The 16,160-nt window shown below is 48.1% G+C and overlaps 1 protein-coding gene across 6 annotated transcripts in view; it reads left to right on the forward strand.

Moving 5' to 3' along the window:
* Positions 1-16,160, forward strand: part of LOC132207864 (utrophin-like) — a 200,034-nt gene that overhangs the window by 27,029 nt on the left and 156,845 nt on the right. For 4 of the 6 annotated variants that reach the window (XM_059643701.1, XM_059643702.1, XM_059643703.1 and 1 more), the window contains one exon: positions 1,901-2,169. Coding sequence is in view for 2 of the 6 variants with exons in the window: in XM_059643708.1 (XP_059499691.1) it covers positions 1,901-2,169; positions 8,785-8,946 (431 nt within the window). In the remaining 4 variants the exon portion in view is untranslated. Of the gene's footprint in view, positions 1-1,900; positions 2,170-8,784; positions 10,444-16,160 lie in introns of those variants that run through there. The other 2 variants (XM_059643708.1, XM_059643707.1) reach the window with 1 other exon arrangement.

Consider the following 16,160-nt stretch of genomic DNA (forward strand, 5'->3'; position numbering starts at 1 on the left):
TGTGGAGTTGAAATGGATATTTGTTTCTCAGTGGTTGGAAATAGAGTGGTCCAGGTAGGAGAGAGAGGTATCAGAGATTGTCCAGGTTAACTTCAAGTTGGGGAGGAAGGTGTTGGTGAAGTGGATGAACTGTTCGAGCCCCTTGTGGGAACACGAGGCGGTGCCGATACAGTCATCAATGTAACGGAGGAAGAGGTGGGGTTGAGGGCCAGTGTAGGTACGGAAGAGGGAGCGTTCCATGTAACCTGCAAAGAGGCAGGCATAGCTTGGGCCCATTTGGCTACCCTGGCCACCCTCTTTGTCTGTAGGAAGTGGGAGGAATTGAAAGAGAAACTGTTGAGGGTTGTTCGAGGACCGGAACTTCCCCCTCCTCAGTGGTCAAAAACACCCTCGACCGTGTCACCCGCGTTTCCCACAACTCATCCCTCTCACCCGCACCCCATAATAACTACCAAAACAGTGTCCTCGTCGCCCTCACGTACCACCCCACCAACATCTGGATTCAATGCGTCGTCCTCCGACCCTTCTGCCATCCGCAATCCGACCCCACCACCAAAGACGTTTTTCCCACCACCCTTAGGTGACCCCCTTATCCGCTCCACACTCCCCTCTAGCACTCCCGACACCCAGCACTTTTCCCTGCATATCCATAAATGTTGTCATCAAAACGTTTAAAATTCACTGGTCCCGATACCTCCCCCCCATCCCAGGCCCCAGGAAGAATTTCCTCAGCAAACAGATGTTTACCTGCACATCTGCTAATGTGGTAGACTGTATCCACTGTTGCCATTGTGGCCCCCTCTACATCGGGGAAACCAAACAGGTTTGGGGACCGCTTCGCCTGTGCTCAGTTTGCACTAAAGAACTGCACCTCCCAGTCGTGAACTGTTTCGACTCTCCCTACCAATCCTCAGGTAACATGTCCATCCTGGGCCTCCTGCAGTGCCACAACGATGCCACCTGAATGTTGCAGGAGCAGCACCTCATATTGCGCTTGGGAACCCTGCACTCCATGGTATCAATGTGGACTTCACAAGCTTCAAAATCACCCCTCCCCTTCCCGCATCCCAAAACCAGCCCACCTATCCCATCCTGCCACCTCAAACCCCACCCCCATTTCCTGCCTCCTAACGTCTTCCCGCCCCGGAGACCTGTTCGTCCTCCCCGGACTGACCTCTCCCCTCCCTACCTCCCCACCTACATTCACCTCTGCTGGCTCCATCCCCACCTCTTTAACTTGTCTGTCTCCTCTCCACCTATCTTCTCCTCTATCCATCTTTGATCCGCCTCCCCCTCTCTCACTATTTATTTCAGAACTCTCTCCCCCTCCCCCTTTTCTGATGAAAGGTCTCGGCCCAACATGTCAGCTTTTGTGCTCCTCAGATGCTGCTTGGCCTGCTGTGTTCATCCAGCTGCACACTTTGTTATCTCTACATCTCTTAACAACCTCATTAAGTGAGTTCTAGAGCGAACTATGCAGGGTAGACTTTGGGTTTATCATTCTAACTTGCCAGTCCTGAAAGATGAAAGTTGGTTTGTGTTAGATGTTTGTCTCATAGCTACGAAAGATACACTGAAAGGATTTTTCAAATCTTTTGTTGAGAATTGTACCCATTTAGTCACTAATCCTTTTCCTTTTTTAAAGCTTCCTTGGTAGTGACAAATTTCAAATATCTGCGGAATTTTATTTGGCTTTGTATTGGTTCTCTGTGATTCTCTGTTCATGGCTCCACGACCTGCTAGCTAATTACAGAATTTATCATTGATGTGCTTCAGTCTTATATATCCCAATTTCAGGAGAAAGTCCAGAGAGACCTTTGAAAGGAAAGGGGTTTAGAAAGAAAATCTATCGATCAAAATCATGAACAGTTGATAAATTATTTGCACTTCATATTTCCAGAACCTACCCCGGAAGAGAGAGCCCAGAGAATTGCCAAAGCTGTCCGCAAACAGTCAACAGAAGTGAAGGAAAATTGGGAGCAATTGAAAACCCGTGCGAGCAACTGGCAGAAACAGGTGGAAAAGGCGTTGGAGAAACTTCAAGAACTGCAGAAAGCGCTGGATGATCTTGAGGCTCATGTGATAACAGCTGAGGGGGTCCACACTGATTGGCAACCTGTGGGTGACCTGCTTATTGACTCATTGCAGGATCACATTGATAAAACCACAGTAAGTGCAATTACATTACACTTCACTTATGAACAGATGTAACCAGAATGTTGTATCGAGACGATCAGTAATATGAGTATTCAGTAATATTGATTGAATGGTTGTTAACTGAATTTGCAAATTAAAAGTTAGTTGAGCATGCCTTCTGATGATATCACAACATGAATATCAGTATAATTGAGGATTCTATTAGTCAGTGACATCAGCTGAGTTATCTGCTTGTTGCCATGTTATCAGGGTTAAAGGTAAAGTCTTAGCACGCCATTTGGCGACTCCTTAGAGAGAGACAACTGGTTATGATTTAACCTGAAGATCACCACGCCTCAGTCAAGTAGAGCGGTTGAGGCGAAGACCCTTTGTGGTCAGCTCACTGGTATGGCAATTGAGCCCTCTCTGCAGGGCATCACTCTGCATCACAAACCAACTGAATTTGAATAGAGATAATGGGAACTGCAGATGCTGGAGATTCCAAGATAATAAAATGTGAGGCTGGATGAACACAGCAGGCCAAGCAGCATCTCAGGAGCACAAAAGCTGACGTTTCGGGCCTAGACCCTTCTTCAGAGAGGGGGATGGGGGGAGGGAACTGGAATAAATAGGGAGAGAGGGGGAGGCGGACCGAAGATGGAGAGCAAAGAAGATAGGTGGAGAGGGTGTAGGTGGGGAGGTAGGGAGGGGATAGGTCAGTCCAGGGAAGACGGACAGGTCAAGGAGGTGGGATGAGGTTAGTAGGTAGCTGGGGGTGCGGCTGGGGGTGGGAGGAAGGGATGGGTGAGAGGAAGAACCGGTTAGGGAGGCAGAGACAGGTTGGACTGGTTTTGGGATGCAGTGGGTGGGGGGGAAGAGCTGGGCTGGTTGTGTGGTGCAGTGGGGGGAGGGGATGAACTGGGCTGGTTTAGGGATGCAGTGGGGGAAGGGGAGATTTTGAAACTGGTGAAGTCCACATTGATACCATATGGCTGCAGGGTTCCCAGGCGGAATATGAGTTGCTGTTCCTGCAACCTTCGGGTGGCATCATTGTGGCAGTGCAGGAGGCCCATGATGGACATGTCATCAAGAGAATGGGAGGGGGAGTGGAAATGGTTTGCGACTGGGAGGTGCAGTTGTTTGTTGCGAACTGAGCGGAGGTGTTCTGCAAAGCGGTCCCCAAGCCTCCGCTTGGTTTCCCCAATGTAGAGAAAGCCGCACCGGGTACAGTGGATGCAGTATACCACATTGGCAGATGTGCAGGTGAACCTCTGCTTAATGTGGAATGTCATCTTGGGGCCTGGGATGGGGGTGAGGGAGGAGGTGTGGGGACAAGTGTAGCATTTCCTGCGGTTGCAGGGGAAGGTGCCGGGTGTGGTGGGGTTGGAGGGCAGTGTGGAGCGAACAAGGGAGTCACGGAGAGAGTGGTCTCTCCGGAAAGCAGACAGGGGTGGGGATGGAAAAATGTCTTGGGTGGTGGGGTCGGATTGTAAATGGCGGAAGTGTCGGAGGATAATGCGTTGTATCCGGAGGTTGGTAGGGTGGTGTGTGAGAACGAGGGGGATCCTCTTGGGGCGGTTGTGGCGGGGGCGGGGTGTGAGGGATGTGTCGCGGGAAATGCGGGAGACGCGGTCAAGGGCGTTCTCAATCACCGTGGGGGGGAAGTTGCGGTCCTTAAAGAACTTGGACATCTGGGATGTGCGGGAGTGGAATGTCTTATCGTGGGAGCAGATGCGGCGGAGGCGGAGGAATTGGGAATAGGGGATGGAGTTTTTGCAGGAGGGTGGGTGGGAGGAGGTGTATTCTAGGTAGCTGTGGGAGTCGGTGGGCTTGAAATGGACATCAGTTACAAGCTGGTTGCCTGAGATGGAGACTGAGAGGTCCAGGAAGGTGAGGGATGTGCTGGAGATGGCCCAGGTGAACTGAAGGTTGGGGTGGAAGGTGTTGGTGAAGTGGATGAACTGTTCGAGCTCCTCTGGGGAGCAAGAGGCGGCGCCGATACAGTCATCAATGTACCGGAGGAAGAGGTGGGGTTTGGGGCCTGTGTAGGTGCGGAAGATGGACTGTTCCACGTAACCTACAAAGAGGCAGGCATAGCTGGGGCCCATGCGGGTGCCCATGGCCACCCCCTTAGTCTGTAGGAAGTGGGAGGAGTCAAAAGAGAAGTTGTTGAGTGTGAGGACGAGTTCCGCTAGGCGGATGAGAGTGTCGGTGGAGGGGGCCTGGTCGGGCCTGCGGGACAGGAAGAAGCGGAGGGCCTTGAGGCCATCTCCATGCGGAATGCAGGTGTACAGGGACTGGACGTCCATGGTGAATATGAGGTGTTGGGGGCCAGGGAATTGGAAGTCCTGGAGGAGGTGGAGGGCGTGGGTGGTGTCACGGACATAGGTGGGGAGTACCTGGACCAAAGGGGAGAAAATGGAGTCCAGATAGGTGGAGATGAGTTCGGTGGGGCAGGAGCAGGCTGAGACGATGGGTCGACCAGGGCAGGCAGGTTTGTGGATTTTGGGAAGGAGATAGAAACGGGCTGTGCGGGGTTGGGGAACAATGAGGTTGGAGGCTGTGGGTGGGAGGTCCCCTGAGGTGATGAGGTCATGAATGGTGTTGGAGATGATGGTTTGGTGCTCGGGTGTGGGGTCATGATCGAGGAGGCGGTAGGAGGTGGTGTCGGAGAGTTGGCGTCTGGCCTCGGCGATGTAGAGGTCAGTACGCCATACTACCACTGCGCCACCCTTGTCTGCGGGTTTGATGGTGAGGTTGGGGTTGGAGCGGAGGGAGCGGAGGGCTGCCCGTTCTGCGGGGGAGAGGTTGGAGTGGGTGAGAGGGGTGGAGAGGTTGAGGCGGTTAATGTCTCGACGGCAGTTGGAGATGAAGAGGTCGAGGGAGGGTAGGAGGCCTGGGGGTGGTGTCCAGGAGGAGGACTTGTGTTGGAAGCGGGTGAAGGGGTCAGTGGAAGGAGGGTTGGGTTCTTCTTTGATGGTGAGGTTAGGATTGGAGAGCAATCCATGCAATTTTTTTTTTAATGAATGTTTCTCACTGGGACTCTCTCACCGGCAAACTTTTTAAAAGCCAGCTCAGCCATACAGGCGAGATCAGTTCCTGATCTCAGCTGAATTTTTTGACCTGGGGTGGGTCAGCGTTAGGAGTTCAGTGATTGGAATGAATTCTCATGAAGTTAGCGAGAGGGATACTACACGTGAATAGATCGATGTTTTGAGAAGAGGATGAGATATGAGCAAAAGTTTAATTGATGTGGAAGACCAGCCACAATCATCATCGACGGTGGAGCAGGCTTGAGCGGCCATGCAACATTGTGCTGCCGCTATTTGACTTGTTCTGTGGAAAGGAAGGAAAATGGTCCAAGTGTCAAAAATGATGAAGACCACATCATTCTACAACCTCAAAATTTGATTGTGTTCAGCATATTATCACTCCTGGTACCCCTAAATCCTGGTCTATCATCTCAGCAGCTCGACTCTGCCCATAAGCTGGTTAGATGTGACATTTTTGAGGGATCTTCCCAAGTCTGAAAATCATTTTTGTTTTTGTAGAATCAGAGTTGGCCAGTGTGGAAGGAGGTCGTTTGGCATATCATAGCTCTTTGAAGTAACTCCCCAATTCGTCCCCCTCTGCTTGGCAATGACTTGAACCACTTATAAAATCTCTTTAATGGAGGGAAACTTTGAAGGCGTCTGAAAGGAGTATTCACAATCCCAGAATACAACTGAGCCTTATTAAGTTGTTAGTTCTGACGGTCAAGAGCTTGATGAAAGAGGATTGTTTTAAAAAGTGCCTTAAAAGAGAAAACGTACAGAGGCTAAGAGGTGTAGGAAGTTAGCGAGTTTTGAGAAGATTTGTTGCTCGGGTTGAGGTTCGGGATGTGAGTTTGCTCGCTGAAGGTGTAGGAAGTCTCTTCTTGGGTTTGAAGCCGACACAATTAAATGTTTGGCAACTAGTAGTGGGCCGTTTAAAATCAAGAGTGGGCAAGAGGACATAATTAGACGAGTGCAGATATCCTGAAGTATAGTTGGACTGGTGGAGATTACGAAAATAGCGATAGGCATAGCCAAGGAACGATTTGTAAACAAAAATGAGAATTTAATAAAATTACTGTTAATAGTAGCAGTCAGGTAGAAAGTACAGAGAAGAGGATTTGGTTCAAGGTGAGACTCGGGCAGTGGAGTTTTAGACGACGTCAAGTTTTCAATGGGCAAATGTGGGACTCCAACAGGGAATGCATTGGAATTGTCAGGTCCAGAAGTGAAGTAGTTCCAGATGAAGGTTTCACTGCTAATGAGCCAAGACAAGAGACAGGTAGGCAGAATTGAAAAGATGTAAAGAGACAGCTTTAGGGATTGCATGAATGTGTGGTCGGACGTTCATCATGGGATAAACAAGATGCCAAGGTTGTGCTGAGACAAGCGTAATATTACATTGTTGCCAAGGCGGAGTAATGCAATCAGTAGGTAGTGAATAGAGATTGGTGTGGGGACCACAAAGTGGTCTTCCCAGTTTTAAATTGTTATCTCTACATAGTTGCGCAACTTAATGTTCTGTTCAAAAGGCATTACTGACAAGGAAACAGAAGTTAGCCATTTGTTTACTTGTCAATATATCTTGATTTTTCCACCATGTTCTCCAGTTAATAACACAAGATGTGCACTGTACGAACTGAACTGTTCAAACCTTAAAAGGAGATGTTAAAATTGTGGAATATAAAGTTAAATTTATTTCTTTGAAAATTTGAATAAATTACATGAAGGTTTGACCAAGACTGCAAGGAATTAGATGGAACATGAGATGAATAAAACAAGCAGTAGTAAGGTGGTATTAGCTGGACGTTCCTGAAGAAAGAGAACGCAGCCAACCTTTCTTCCATCAGGGGGATTAATTGTGTGGTGTCAGACACAGTCGATTCAATCATTCCTTCTGTCTTTACTGTCTGACTGGACTGTGGTTGTAATATTTCCTTTTTTAAACGCTCAAGGTTAGACATACTTCACTTGACATTCTCATTTTATAAATTTTAAGAAGTTGACTTATTGTCAAGTCACGGTAGGATTGAAGACACATTCTGTAAGTGTTTGAAGTCAGAAGTCACATGACACCAGCTTATAGTCCAACAGGTTCATTTGAAATCACACAAGCTTTTGGAGTGCAGCCCCTTCATCAGGTGCAGTTCGTGAGGTGACCACAGAGAGACACAGCTTATAAGCAGAGAGATCAAAAGATCATAGAATTGGCGTGAGTGGAGTGTCAGATAATAACTCTATACAGGTGACCAAGAGTGTTAGAGGCAAGTAAAGCGTTTCTAAAGTCCATGTCAGTGCTGTGTTGTCATGATAATCAGGCAGCGCAACAGGAATGTACAAAAGGTGGCATCTCAGGTCAGACTCTGACTTGTAGTTTCGAGGCTTGTGTTCAGAATCTGTCTTAGAGTTTTAACCTTTATTTCAAAAGCAAGAATTTATAAGATACCACACTGACTGTAACGACAAGTTGTGTGTTTCTTCAACAAAATATCTGCAAACAAACAAACATCCTGGATGAAGACTTATTATCTGACACTCCACTCACACCAGTTGTATGATGTTTTGATCTGTCTGCTTATCAATTGTGTGTCTGTGTGTTTACCTCCCTGACCGCACCTGATGAAGGGACTGCACTCCCAAAGCTTGTGTGATTTCAAATAAACCTGTCAGATTATAACCTGATGTCATGTGAGCTCTGACTTTGTCTATCCTAGTCCAACACCAGCTCCTCCACGTTATAACTGTTTGGAACCAAGTCAGTGCAACAGGTACATATCGAACATTTGACTTGGGAAGAATGCCTAGTGCTGAAAAATTCATTAATAACAAAGGATTTCTTCATTGTACCATCTATCGTAACATGCTGCGTCTCACAGTCATAATGAAAGGATGGCCACTTCAATTTCGCAGGGCCAAGAACAGTTATGGACATTTTTAGCATGGGAGGAGGCCATTCAACCTATTTTATCTGTCCCAGCTCTCTCCCAGCACAAGAAAATTAATCCTTCTCTCGAACTCATTCCACATATTTCACAGAATTGAAATATATAGGTACATATTTAGGAGATTTTAACATCAAGTGAGCAGTTCTTGCACTTCACCTCGTCACTAAAAATGGAAAATGTGACTTAGAAAGAGTGGGTCTTTATTTTGTTCTGTTTTGATGATGAAGCAGATGCAAGTCGAAGTGCTGGAACTGGCCTCTTGAACTTACCAACTGTTCAACGTGTATGAAATGATTTCTGTGTGCATCTACTAAAAGCAGTTTTATGGAAGGAAAAGGTACCAAAGAAGATTTGGTGTATTGTGCTTGATGCTATTATACGCCAACCTGTGAAAACAGAACTCTACGACTGAGTGTTGAGTTCTGAGAGGGGGCTATCTTGTTTGAATTTACATTGCTAAGCCGAGGCCTATTTTCCCAACAGCAAAATTGGTAATCCAGCAAGAAATGGAAATTTCTCACACTTGTTGGCTGCAAGTGTCTGTTTAAAGTTTCCTTATATACAGGTGCTTAACCTGCTTTTACAGTTGGAACATTTGTTGTGCCAATGAAAATTTTTTGAATGGTTTCACCTCCAGTTTTCCTGTTTATACATATTTGGTATTTTTTCAGGGTAAGGACTATCTGCAAAATCTGAGATTGGGTTTTGAAAGACAGCAGCCTTTGTTTTGGAGAGATAATGGGAACTGCAGATGCTGGAGAACGCGAGATAACACCGTGTGGAACTGGATGAAGACAGCAGGCCAAGCAGCATCTCAGGAGCACAAAAGCTGACGTTTCGGGCCGAGAACCTTCTTCAGAAAATGGGGAGGGGGTGCGGGTTCTGGAATAAATAGGGAGAGAGGGGGAGGCGGATGGAAGATGGATGGAGGAGAAGATAGGTGGAGAGGAGAGTATGGGTAGGGAGGCAGGGAGGGGATAGGTCAGTCTGGGGAGGCCGGACAGGTCAAGGGAGCGGGATGAGGGGTAATAGGGGTGCGGCATGAGGTGGGAGGGGGGATGGGTGAGAGGAAGAATAGGTTAGGGAGGCAGGGACGAGCTGGGCTGGTTTTGGGATGCAGTGGGAGGACAGGAGATTTGGAAGCTTGTGAAATCCACACTGATACCATTGGGCTGCAGGGTTCCCAAGCAGAATATGAGTTGCTGTTCCTGCAACCTTCGGGTGGCGTCATTATGGCACTGCAGGAGGTCCAGGTTGGACATTTCCTCTCAGGAATGGGAGGGGGAGTTGAAATGGTTCGTGACTGGGAGGTGCAGTTGTTTATTGCAAACTGAGCGGAGGTGTTCTGAAAAGTGGTCCCCAAGCCTCTGCATCGTTTCCCCAATGTGGAGGAAGCCACAACGGGGACAGCGGATGTTTTGGATATTTCTTAAGCATTGATTTTCATTCAGAGTTGGTTGGATTTTGCTGAAGCAATAGACATAACTCACTATGACATAGACAATGTCAGAGTTAATGTTTCGCGTCCTGTGACCCTTCCTCAGATCTCAGTCTTCACTGATGCTGCCAGACCTGCTGAGCTTTTCCAGCAACTTCTGCTTTTGTTGCTGATTTACAGTGCCCACAGTTAGAACATAGAACATAGAACAGTACAGCACAGAAAAGGCCCATCAGCCCACAATGTTGTGCCGACCATTGATCCTCATGTATGCACCCTCAAATTTCTGTGACCATATACATGTCCAGCAGTCTCTTAAATGACCCCAATGACCTTGCTTCCACAACTGCTGCTGGCAACGCATTCCATGCTCTCACAACTCTCTGCGTAAAGAACCTGCCTCTGACATCCCCTCTCTACTTTCCACCAACCAGCTTAAAACTATGACCCCTCGTGCTAGCCATTTCTGCCCTGGGAAATAGTCTCTGGCTATCAACTCTATCTATGCCTCTCATTATCTTGTATATCTCAATTAGGTCCCCTCTCCTCCTCCTTTTCTCCAATGAAAAGAGACCGAGCTCAGTCAACCTCTCTTCATAAGATAAGCCCTCCAGTCCAGGCAGCATCCTGGTAAACCACCTCTGAACCCTCTCCAAAGCATCCACATCTTTCCTATAATAGGGCGCCCAGAACTGGACGCAGTATTCCAAGTGCGGTCTAACCAAAGTTTTACAGAGCTGCAACAAGATCTCACGACTCTTCAACTCAATCCCCCTGTTAGTGAAAGCCAAAACACCATATGCTTTCTTAACAACCCTGTCCACTTGGGTGGCCATTTTAAGGGATCTATGTATCTGCACACCAAGATCCCTCTGTTCCCCCACGCTGCCAAGAATCCTGTCCTTAATCCTGTACTCAGCTTTCAAATTCGACCTTCCAAAATGCATCACCTCGCATTTATCAAGGTTGAACTCCATCTGCCACCTCTCAGCCCATCTCTGCATCCTGTCAATGTCCCGCTGCAGCCTGCAGCAGCCCTCTACACTGTCAACGACACCTCCGACCTTTGTGTCGTCTGCAAACTTGCTGACCCATCCTTCAATTCCCTCGTCCAAGTCATTAATAAAAATTACAAACAGTAGAGGCCCAAGGACAGAGCCCTGTGGAACTCCACTCACCACTGACTTCCAGGCAGAATCTTTTCCTTCTACTACCACTCGCTGTCTTCTGTTGGCCAGCCAATTCTGTATCCAAGCAGCTAAGTTCCCCTGTATCCCATTCCTCCTGACCTTCTGAATGAGCCTACCATGGGGAACCTTATCAAATGCCTCACTGAAGTCCATATACACCACATCCACAGCTCGACCCTCATCAACTTTTCTAGTCACATCCTCAAAACCTCGATAAGGTTTGTAAGGCATGACCTACCCCTCACAAAGCCGTGTTGACTGTATTTGATCAAGCCATGCTCTTCCAGATGGTCATAAATCTTATCCCTCAGAATCCTTTCCAACAACTTGCAGACGACAGACGTGAGACTTACTGGTCTATAATTGCCAGGGATTTCCCTATTTCCTTTCTTGAAGAGACGAATTACATTTGCCTCTCTCCAGTCCTCAGGTACGACTCCAGTGGAGAGCGAGGATGCAAAGATCTTCGCAAGTGGCGAAGCAATTGCATTCCTCGCTTCCCAAAGCAGCCGAGGACAAATCTGATCCGGGCCTGGCGACTTGTCAATCTTAATGTTTGACAAAATTTTCAGCACATCAGCTTCGTCTATCTCTATCCATTCCAGCATGCACACCTGCTCTTCAAACGTTTCATTCACTACAAAGTTGGTTTCTTTCGTAAAGACAGAAGCACAAGACTCATTTAGGGCTTCCCCTACCTCCTCAGGCTCCACACACAAGTTCCCTATGCCATCCCTGATCGGCCCTATGACGCAGGCAAAACTCTATCTCTGCAGGAAGCATGATGCTGTGTTCTCAAACTTCCCTGCCTTTTTGTCATATAATATTGTCTTTTTAGGACAGAAGTGGCTTTTTTTTGTTTGCTTTGACTTGTGCACATACTTTCTATGCATGTTAAAATTCTACACCTTTTCAGTTCACTGCAGTGCTGCATAATGAAGACTTGGAACAATTTTTTTTTTATAAAGTAGAAAATCAGTGTGGTTTGTTTTCCAAAATGTGATGTGTAAGTGCAACACTTAACAGTGTGTTCATCAAACTATTGTTTCCTTTGATCTTTGTGTTGCAGAAATTTCTAGAATCATTTCATATATATTTTTCTTGATATATTTAGCAGCTTTCCTGGAGCAAGTCTGGTTTCCTTCGGATGAGACGACTTTCAGACATACTCCCTTTATTATGAGATTTAATTGCAGTAAAATGAGGAGGATTTTTATTCACTGAGACACACATGACTATATGTTTAAAGCATTGGAAAATGCGTTCTGTTCGGACTGTCATGTTATCTGGTGTTTGTACCAGGCTTTCCGATTAAATGCAAGTGATTAAGGATGCTAATGATGCCACATGTTATTACAAGAGGAAATGAACATACAAGTCAGGATTTTATGCCACATTTATACATAGCATATACCATGCAGCATGGATGCAGTGACTGAGTGAAATGGGATGCAATGACTGAGTGAAATGGGATGCAATGACTGAGTGAAATGGGATGCAGTGACTGAGTGAAATGGGATGCAGTGACTGAGTGAAATGGGATGCAGTGACTGAGTGAAATGGGATGCAGTGACTGAGTGAAATGGGATGCAGTGACTGAGTGAAATAGGGATGCAGTGTCGGAGGGAAATAGGGATGCAGTGACTGAGACAAATGGGATGCACTGACAGATGGAAATGGGATACAGTGCCTCAGTGAAATGCTCACAACGAATTGCCCCCTCCAGTCCTGACCCGCTCTCAGCAACTTGCCCCCTCCGTCCTGCCCCGCTCACAGCGACTTTCCCCATCCGTCCTGACCCGCTGACAGCGAATTGTCCCCTCCGTTCTGACCCACTCGCAGCGACCTGCCCCTACAGTCCTGACCCGCTCACACCGACTAGCGCCTGCAGTCCTGACCCGCTCACACCGACTAGCGCCTGCAGTCCTGACCCGCTCACAGTGACTCGCCCCTGCAGTCCTGACCTGCTCACAGCGACTTCTCTCTGCAGACCTGACCCACTCACAGCGAATTACCCCTGCAGTCCTGACCCGCTCATTGCGACTTGCCCCTGCAGTCCTGACCCCCTCTCAGCGACTCGCCCCTTCAGTCCTGTCCCAATCACAAGGACTTGCCCTCTCCATCCTTACCCGCTCACAGCGACTTGCCCCCTCAGTCCTCAGCCCCTCACAGCGACTTGCCACCTCAGTCTTGACCCACTCACAGCGACCTCCCCCCTCTGTCCTGACCCCCTCACAGCAACCTGCCCCCTCCGTGCTGACCCCCTCACAGCAACCTGCCCCCTCCGTGCTGACCCGCTCACAGTGACTTGCCCCTGCAGTCCTGGCCCCGACACAGTGACCTGCCCCCTCACTCCTGACCCGCTCAACATTGAGGAAACCAAGCAGAGGCTTGGGGACCGCTTTGCAGAACACCTCCACTCGGTTCGCAACAAACAACTGCACCTCCCAGTCGCGAACCATTTTAACTCCCCCTCCCATTCCTTGGACGACATGTCCATCATGGGCCTCCTGCAGTGCCACAATAATGCCACCCGAAGGTTGCAAGAACAGCAACTCATAATCCGCTTTGGAACCCTGCAACCCAATGGTATCAATGTGGACTTCACAAGCTTCAAAAACTCCCCCTCCCCAACTGCATCCCAAAACCAGCCCAGTTCTTCCCCTCCCGCGACTGCATCACAAAACCAGCCCAGCTGTTCCCTTCCCCCGACACCAGCCCAGCCGTTCCCTTCCCCCGACACCAGCCCAGCCGTTCCCTTCCCCCGACTGCTTCCCAAAACCAGCCCAGCCTGTCTCCGCCTCCTTAACCTGTTGTTCCTCTCACCCATCCCTTCCTCCCACCTCAAGCCACACCTCCATTTCCTACCTACCACCTCATCCTGCCTCCTTGACCTGTCCATCTTCCCTGGACTGAACTATCCCCTCCCTCCCTCCTCACCTGTACTCTCCTCTCTACCTATCTTGTTTTCTCTCCATCTTCGGTCCGCATCCCCCCCTCTGCCTATTTATTCCAGTTCCCTCTCCCATCCCCGTCTCTCATGAAGGGTCCAGGCCCGAAATGTCAGCTTTTGTGCTCCTGAGATGCTGCTTGGCCTGCTGTGTTCATCCAGCTCCGCACTTCGTTATCTTGGATTCTCCAGCATCTGCAGTTCCCATTATCAGTGGCATTTTCCGCTTCATCAAAGTTTGTGCAAAAGCAACACGATATGGGGCGGCACGGTGGCTCAGCGGTTAGCACTGCAGCCTCACAGCACTGGGGACCCAGGTTCAATTCCAGCCTCAGGCAACTGTCTGTGTGGAATTTGCACCTTGTCCCTGTGTCTGCGTGGGTTTCCTCCAGGTGTTTCAGTCTCGTCCCACAGTCCAAAGATGTGCACGCTAGGTGGATTGGCCTTGCTAAATTGCCCATAGTGTTCAGGGGCGTGGGTCTGGATGGGATGCTCCAAGGTTTGGTGTGCACTTGTGGGGCCAAAGGGCCTGTTTCCACACTGTAGGGAATCTAAACAATCCTGTTCCGACACCTCCATGTTATAACCCTGCTGATCACTGCACACAGAGATGTTTGATAACAAAAGGATAACAATAATACTCAAACCCAGTGCTGGAAATGTAATTTAAATGAGTATTTGAAATACAGAGGCCAGTGTCGATCTTCAATTCAACTTTTATTTACAAATGATCTGTCTTCAACTTTAGCACTGCCTCATTCAGAGATAGTTGCCAGGGTGTCAGCGTCTCTGACCCTCACACTTCTTATCTGTCAGCCAGGGCTCCCTGATTTGGGCTGTTCATATGGAGCAATCAGTCAACTCTCATTCTGAGAGGTTCAACTGGCCGACCTGGTCACAAACCAGTGCGGTGTGTTCATCGAAAATCAAACATGTACTAGAAAGGTACCATTACATACTAGTGTAAAGGAAGGCATGACGCTAAACTGGGGAGAGAAGGGAACTGCTAATGGGGGGTGGCCCAGAGAGTAGAAGAAAATCGAATGGGAAGATGTTACCATTTGAGACTGAGGGAGAGAGATGTAATTGCCTGAATGAGGCATTGCAATTGCGAAATGGATTTTTGTGTGTACACCATGTTCAGTTTCCCCGATCTGTGCTCCTCTTTAAATCATTAGTATCTGAAATTTCTGTATCATTTCCAAATGCTCTGTCTCTAATGTTATGCTGTTGGAATTGGTTGAACTGCAGAGATATCATTTATTTGCACAAATGTGTTCAGTGAAATGAGTTGCATGCTATATATGTATTATTCTTCCTGATTCTATTGTACGCACACAAATTAAAGTTAGTTCCACTTTTGAAGAACAAACTGTTTTTAGATGGATGATGTATCTCATTTGCCTGCCACTTAGTCTTGTTGATGAGTTGTGTTTCTGTTTTGTGAAGAAATATGAATGAGCTGGACCACTAATGGCAATGCCCAATGTGGTGATGTTCCAACATTGCAGCTGGAAGGTGGGGCGGGGAGGGGGATGGGTTTCACAGAACTATTGCAGACGGAAATGGAGAGACAGGTGATGTATGTGGCAGCACCGAGACAGTGAGGAGAATGAAATGCAGCCTGAAGGGGAATCTGGCTGTATTCTCAAAGGCACGGGCTGAATGGAAGAGGACAGAGGATTCACTCAGAGGAACAGAAGATCAGACTAGACTGATTGTGAAACAGGCAATAATCATTGGCAAGTTACTGATAGGAGGGTGAATCAATCGGGCTCACTTTAAGACTGTTTACAGTTACCATATAGTTTCTGGGAGATGTGCAGATCAGGCCAGGCTCATATAGAAACGCTTCCCGGAGTAATTAACATGGAGACCCCACTGGGAAAGAGTGAGGGGTTGGCCGTCCTGCTTCCACTGCTGCTGGTCATGTCCAGGCCAGTCACTCTGGCCAGAGACTTCAGCTGCATCATCGGCACGAATGAACAATATGGAGGGTATGACAGTGAACTGGACTCGACGTCCAGATTTCTGATGGAAACGGTTGAAGTTGCCAAGCTGCATAACATCTTCAGCACCCCTGCAGACTGAGCACAGAGTAGAAACACCTGGTCATAGCCAGATGTGTCTATACACCCATTGGACAGATTTCCTGTTTGCGCCCACACGTCCTCGATCATATCCATTGAAGTCAAGCCGGTGTTCTTCTTTGACTACTGCCTCCTGCTGGCTGACTGTCACCTACAGGATGACCAGTGGGCTGGCAAGGGAACATGGAAGCTGAATGTGAAACTGTTGACCCCAGAAAAATCATTAAGAAGCTCAAAAGAGAGCACACAGGTTGGAGAAGGATGAAGACCCTTTTTGCACTTGGTGGGAGGCAGTCAAAGGGAACATCAAGAAGTTCTTTGTCCTGAAAAGTGTTCAGAAGATGAGAGAGAGTTGGGCAAAACTGTTCAAACTCCAGAA

Source organism: Stegostoma tigrinum, unplaced genomic scaffold (genome assembly GCF_030684315.1).
Source record: "Stegostoma tigrinum isolate sSteTig4 unplaced genomic scaffold, sSteTig4.hap1 scaffold_182, whole genome shotgun sequence".
NCBI classification, from domain to species: Eukaryota; Metazoa; Chordata; class Chondrichthyes; order Orectolobiformes; family Stegostomatidae; genus Stegostoma; species Stegostoma tigrinum.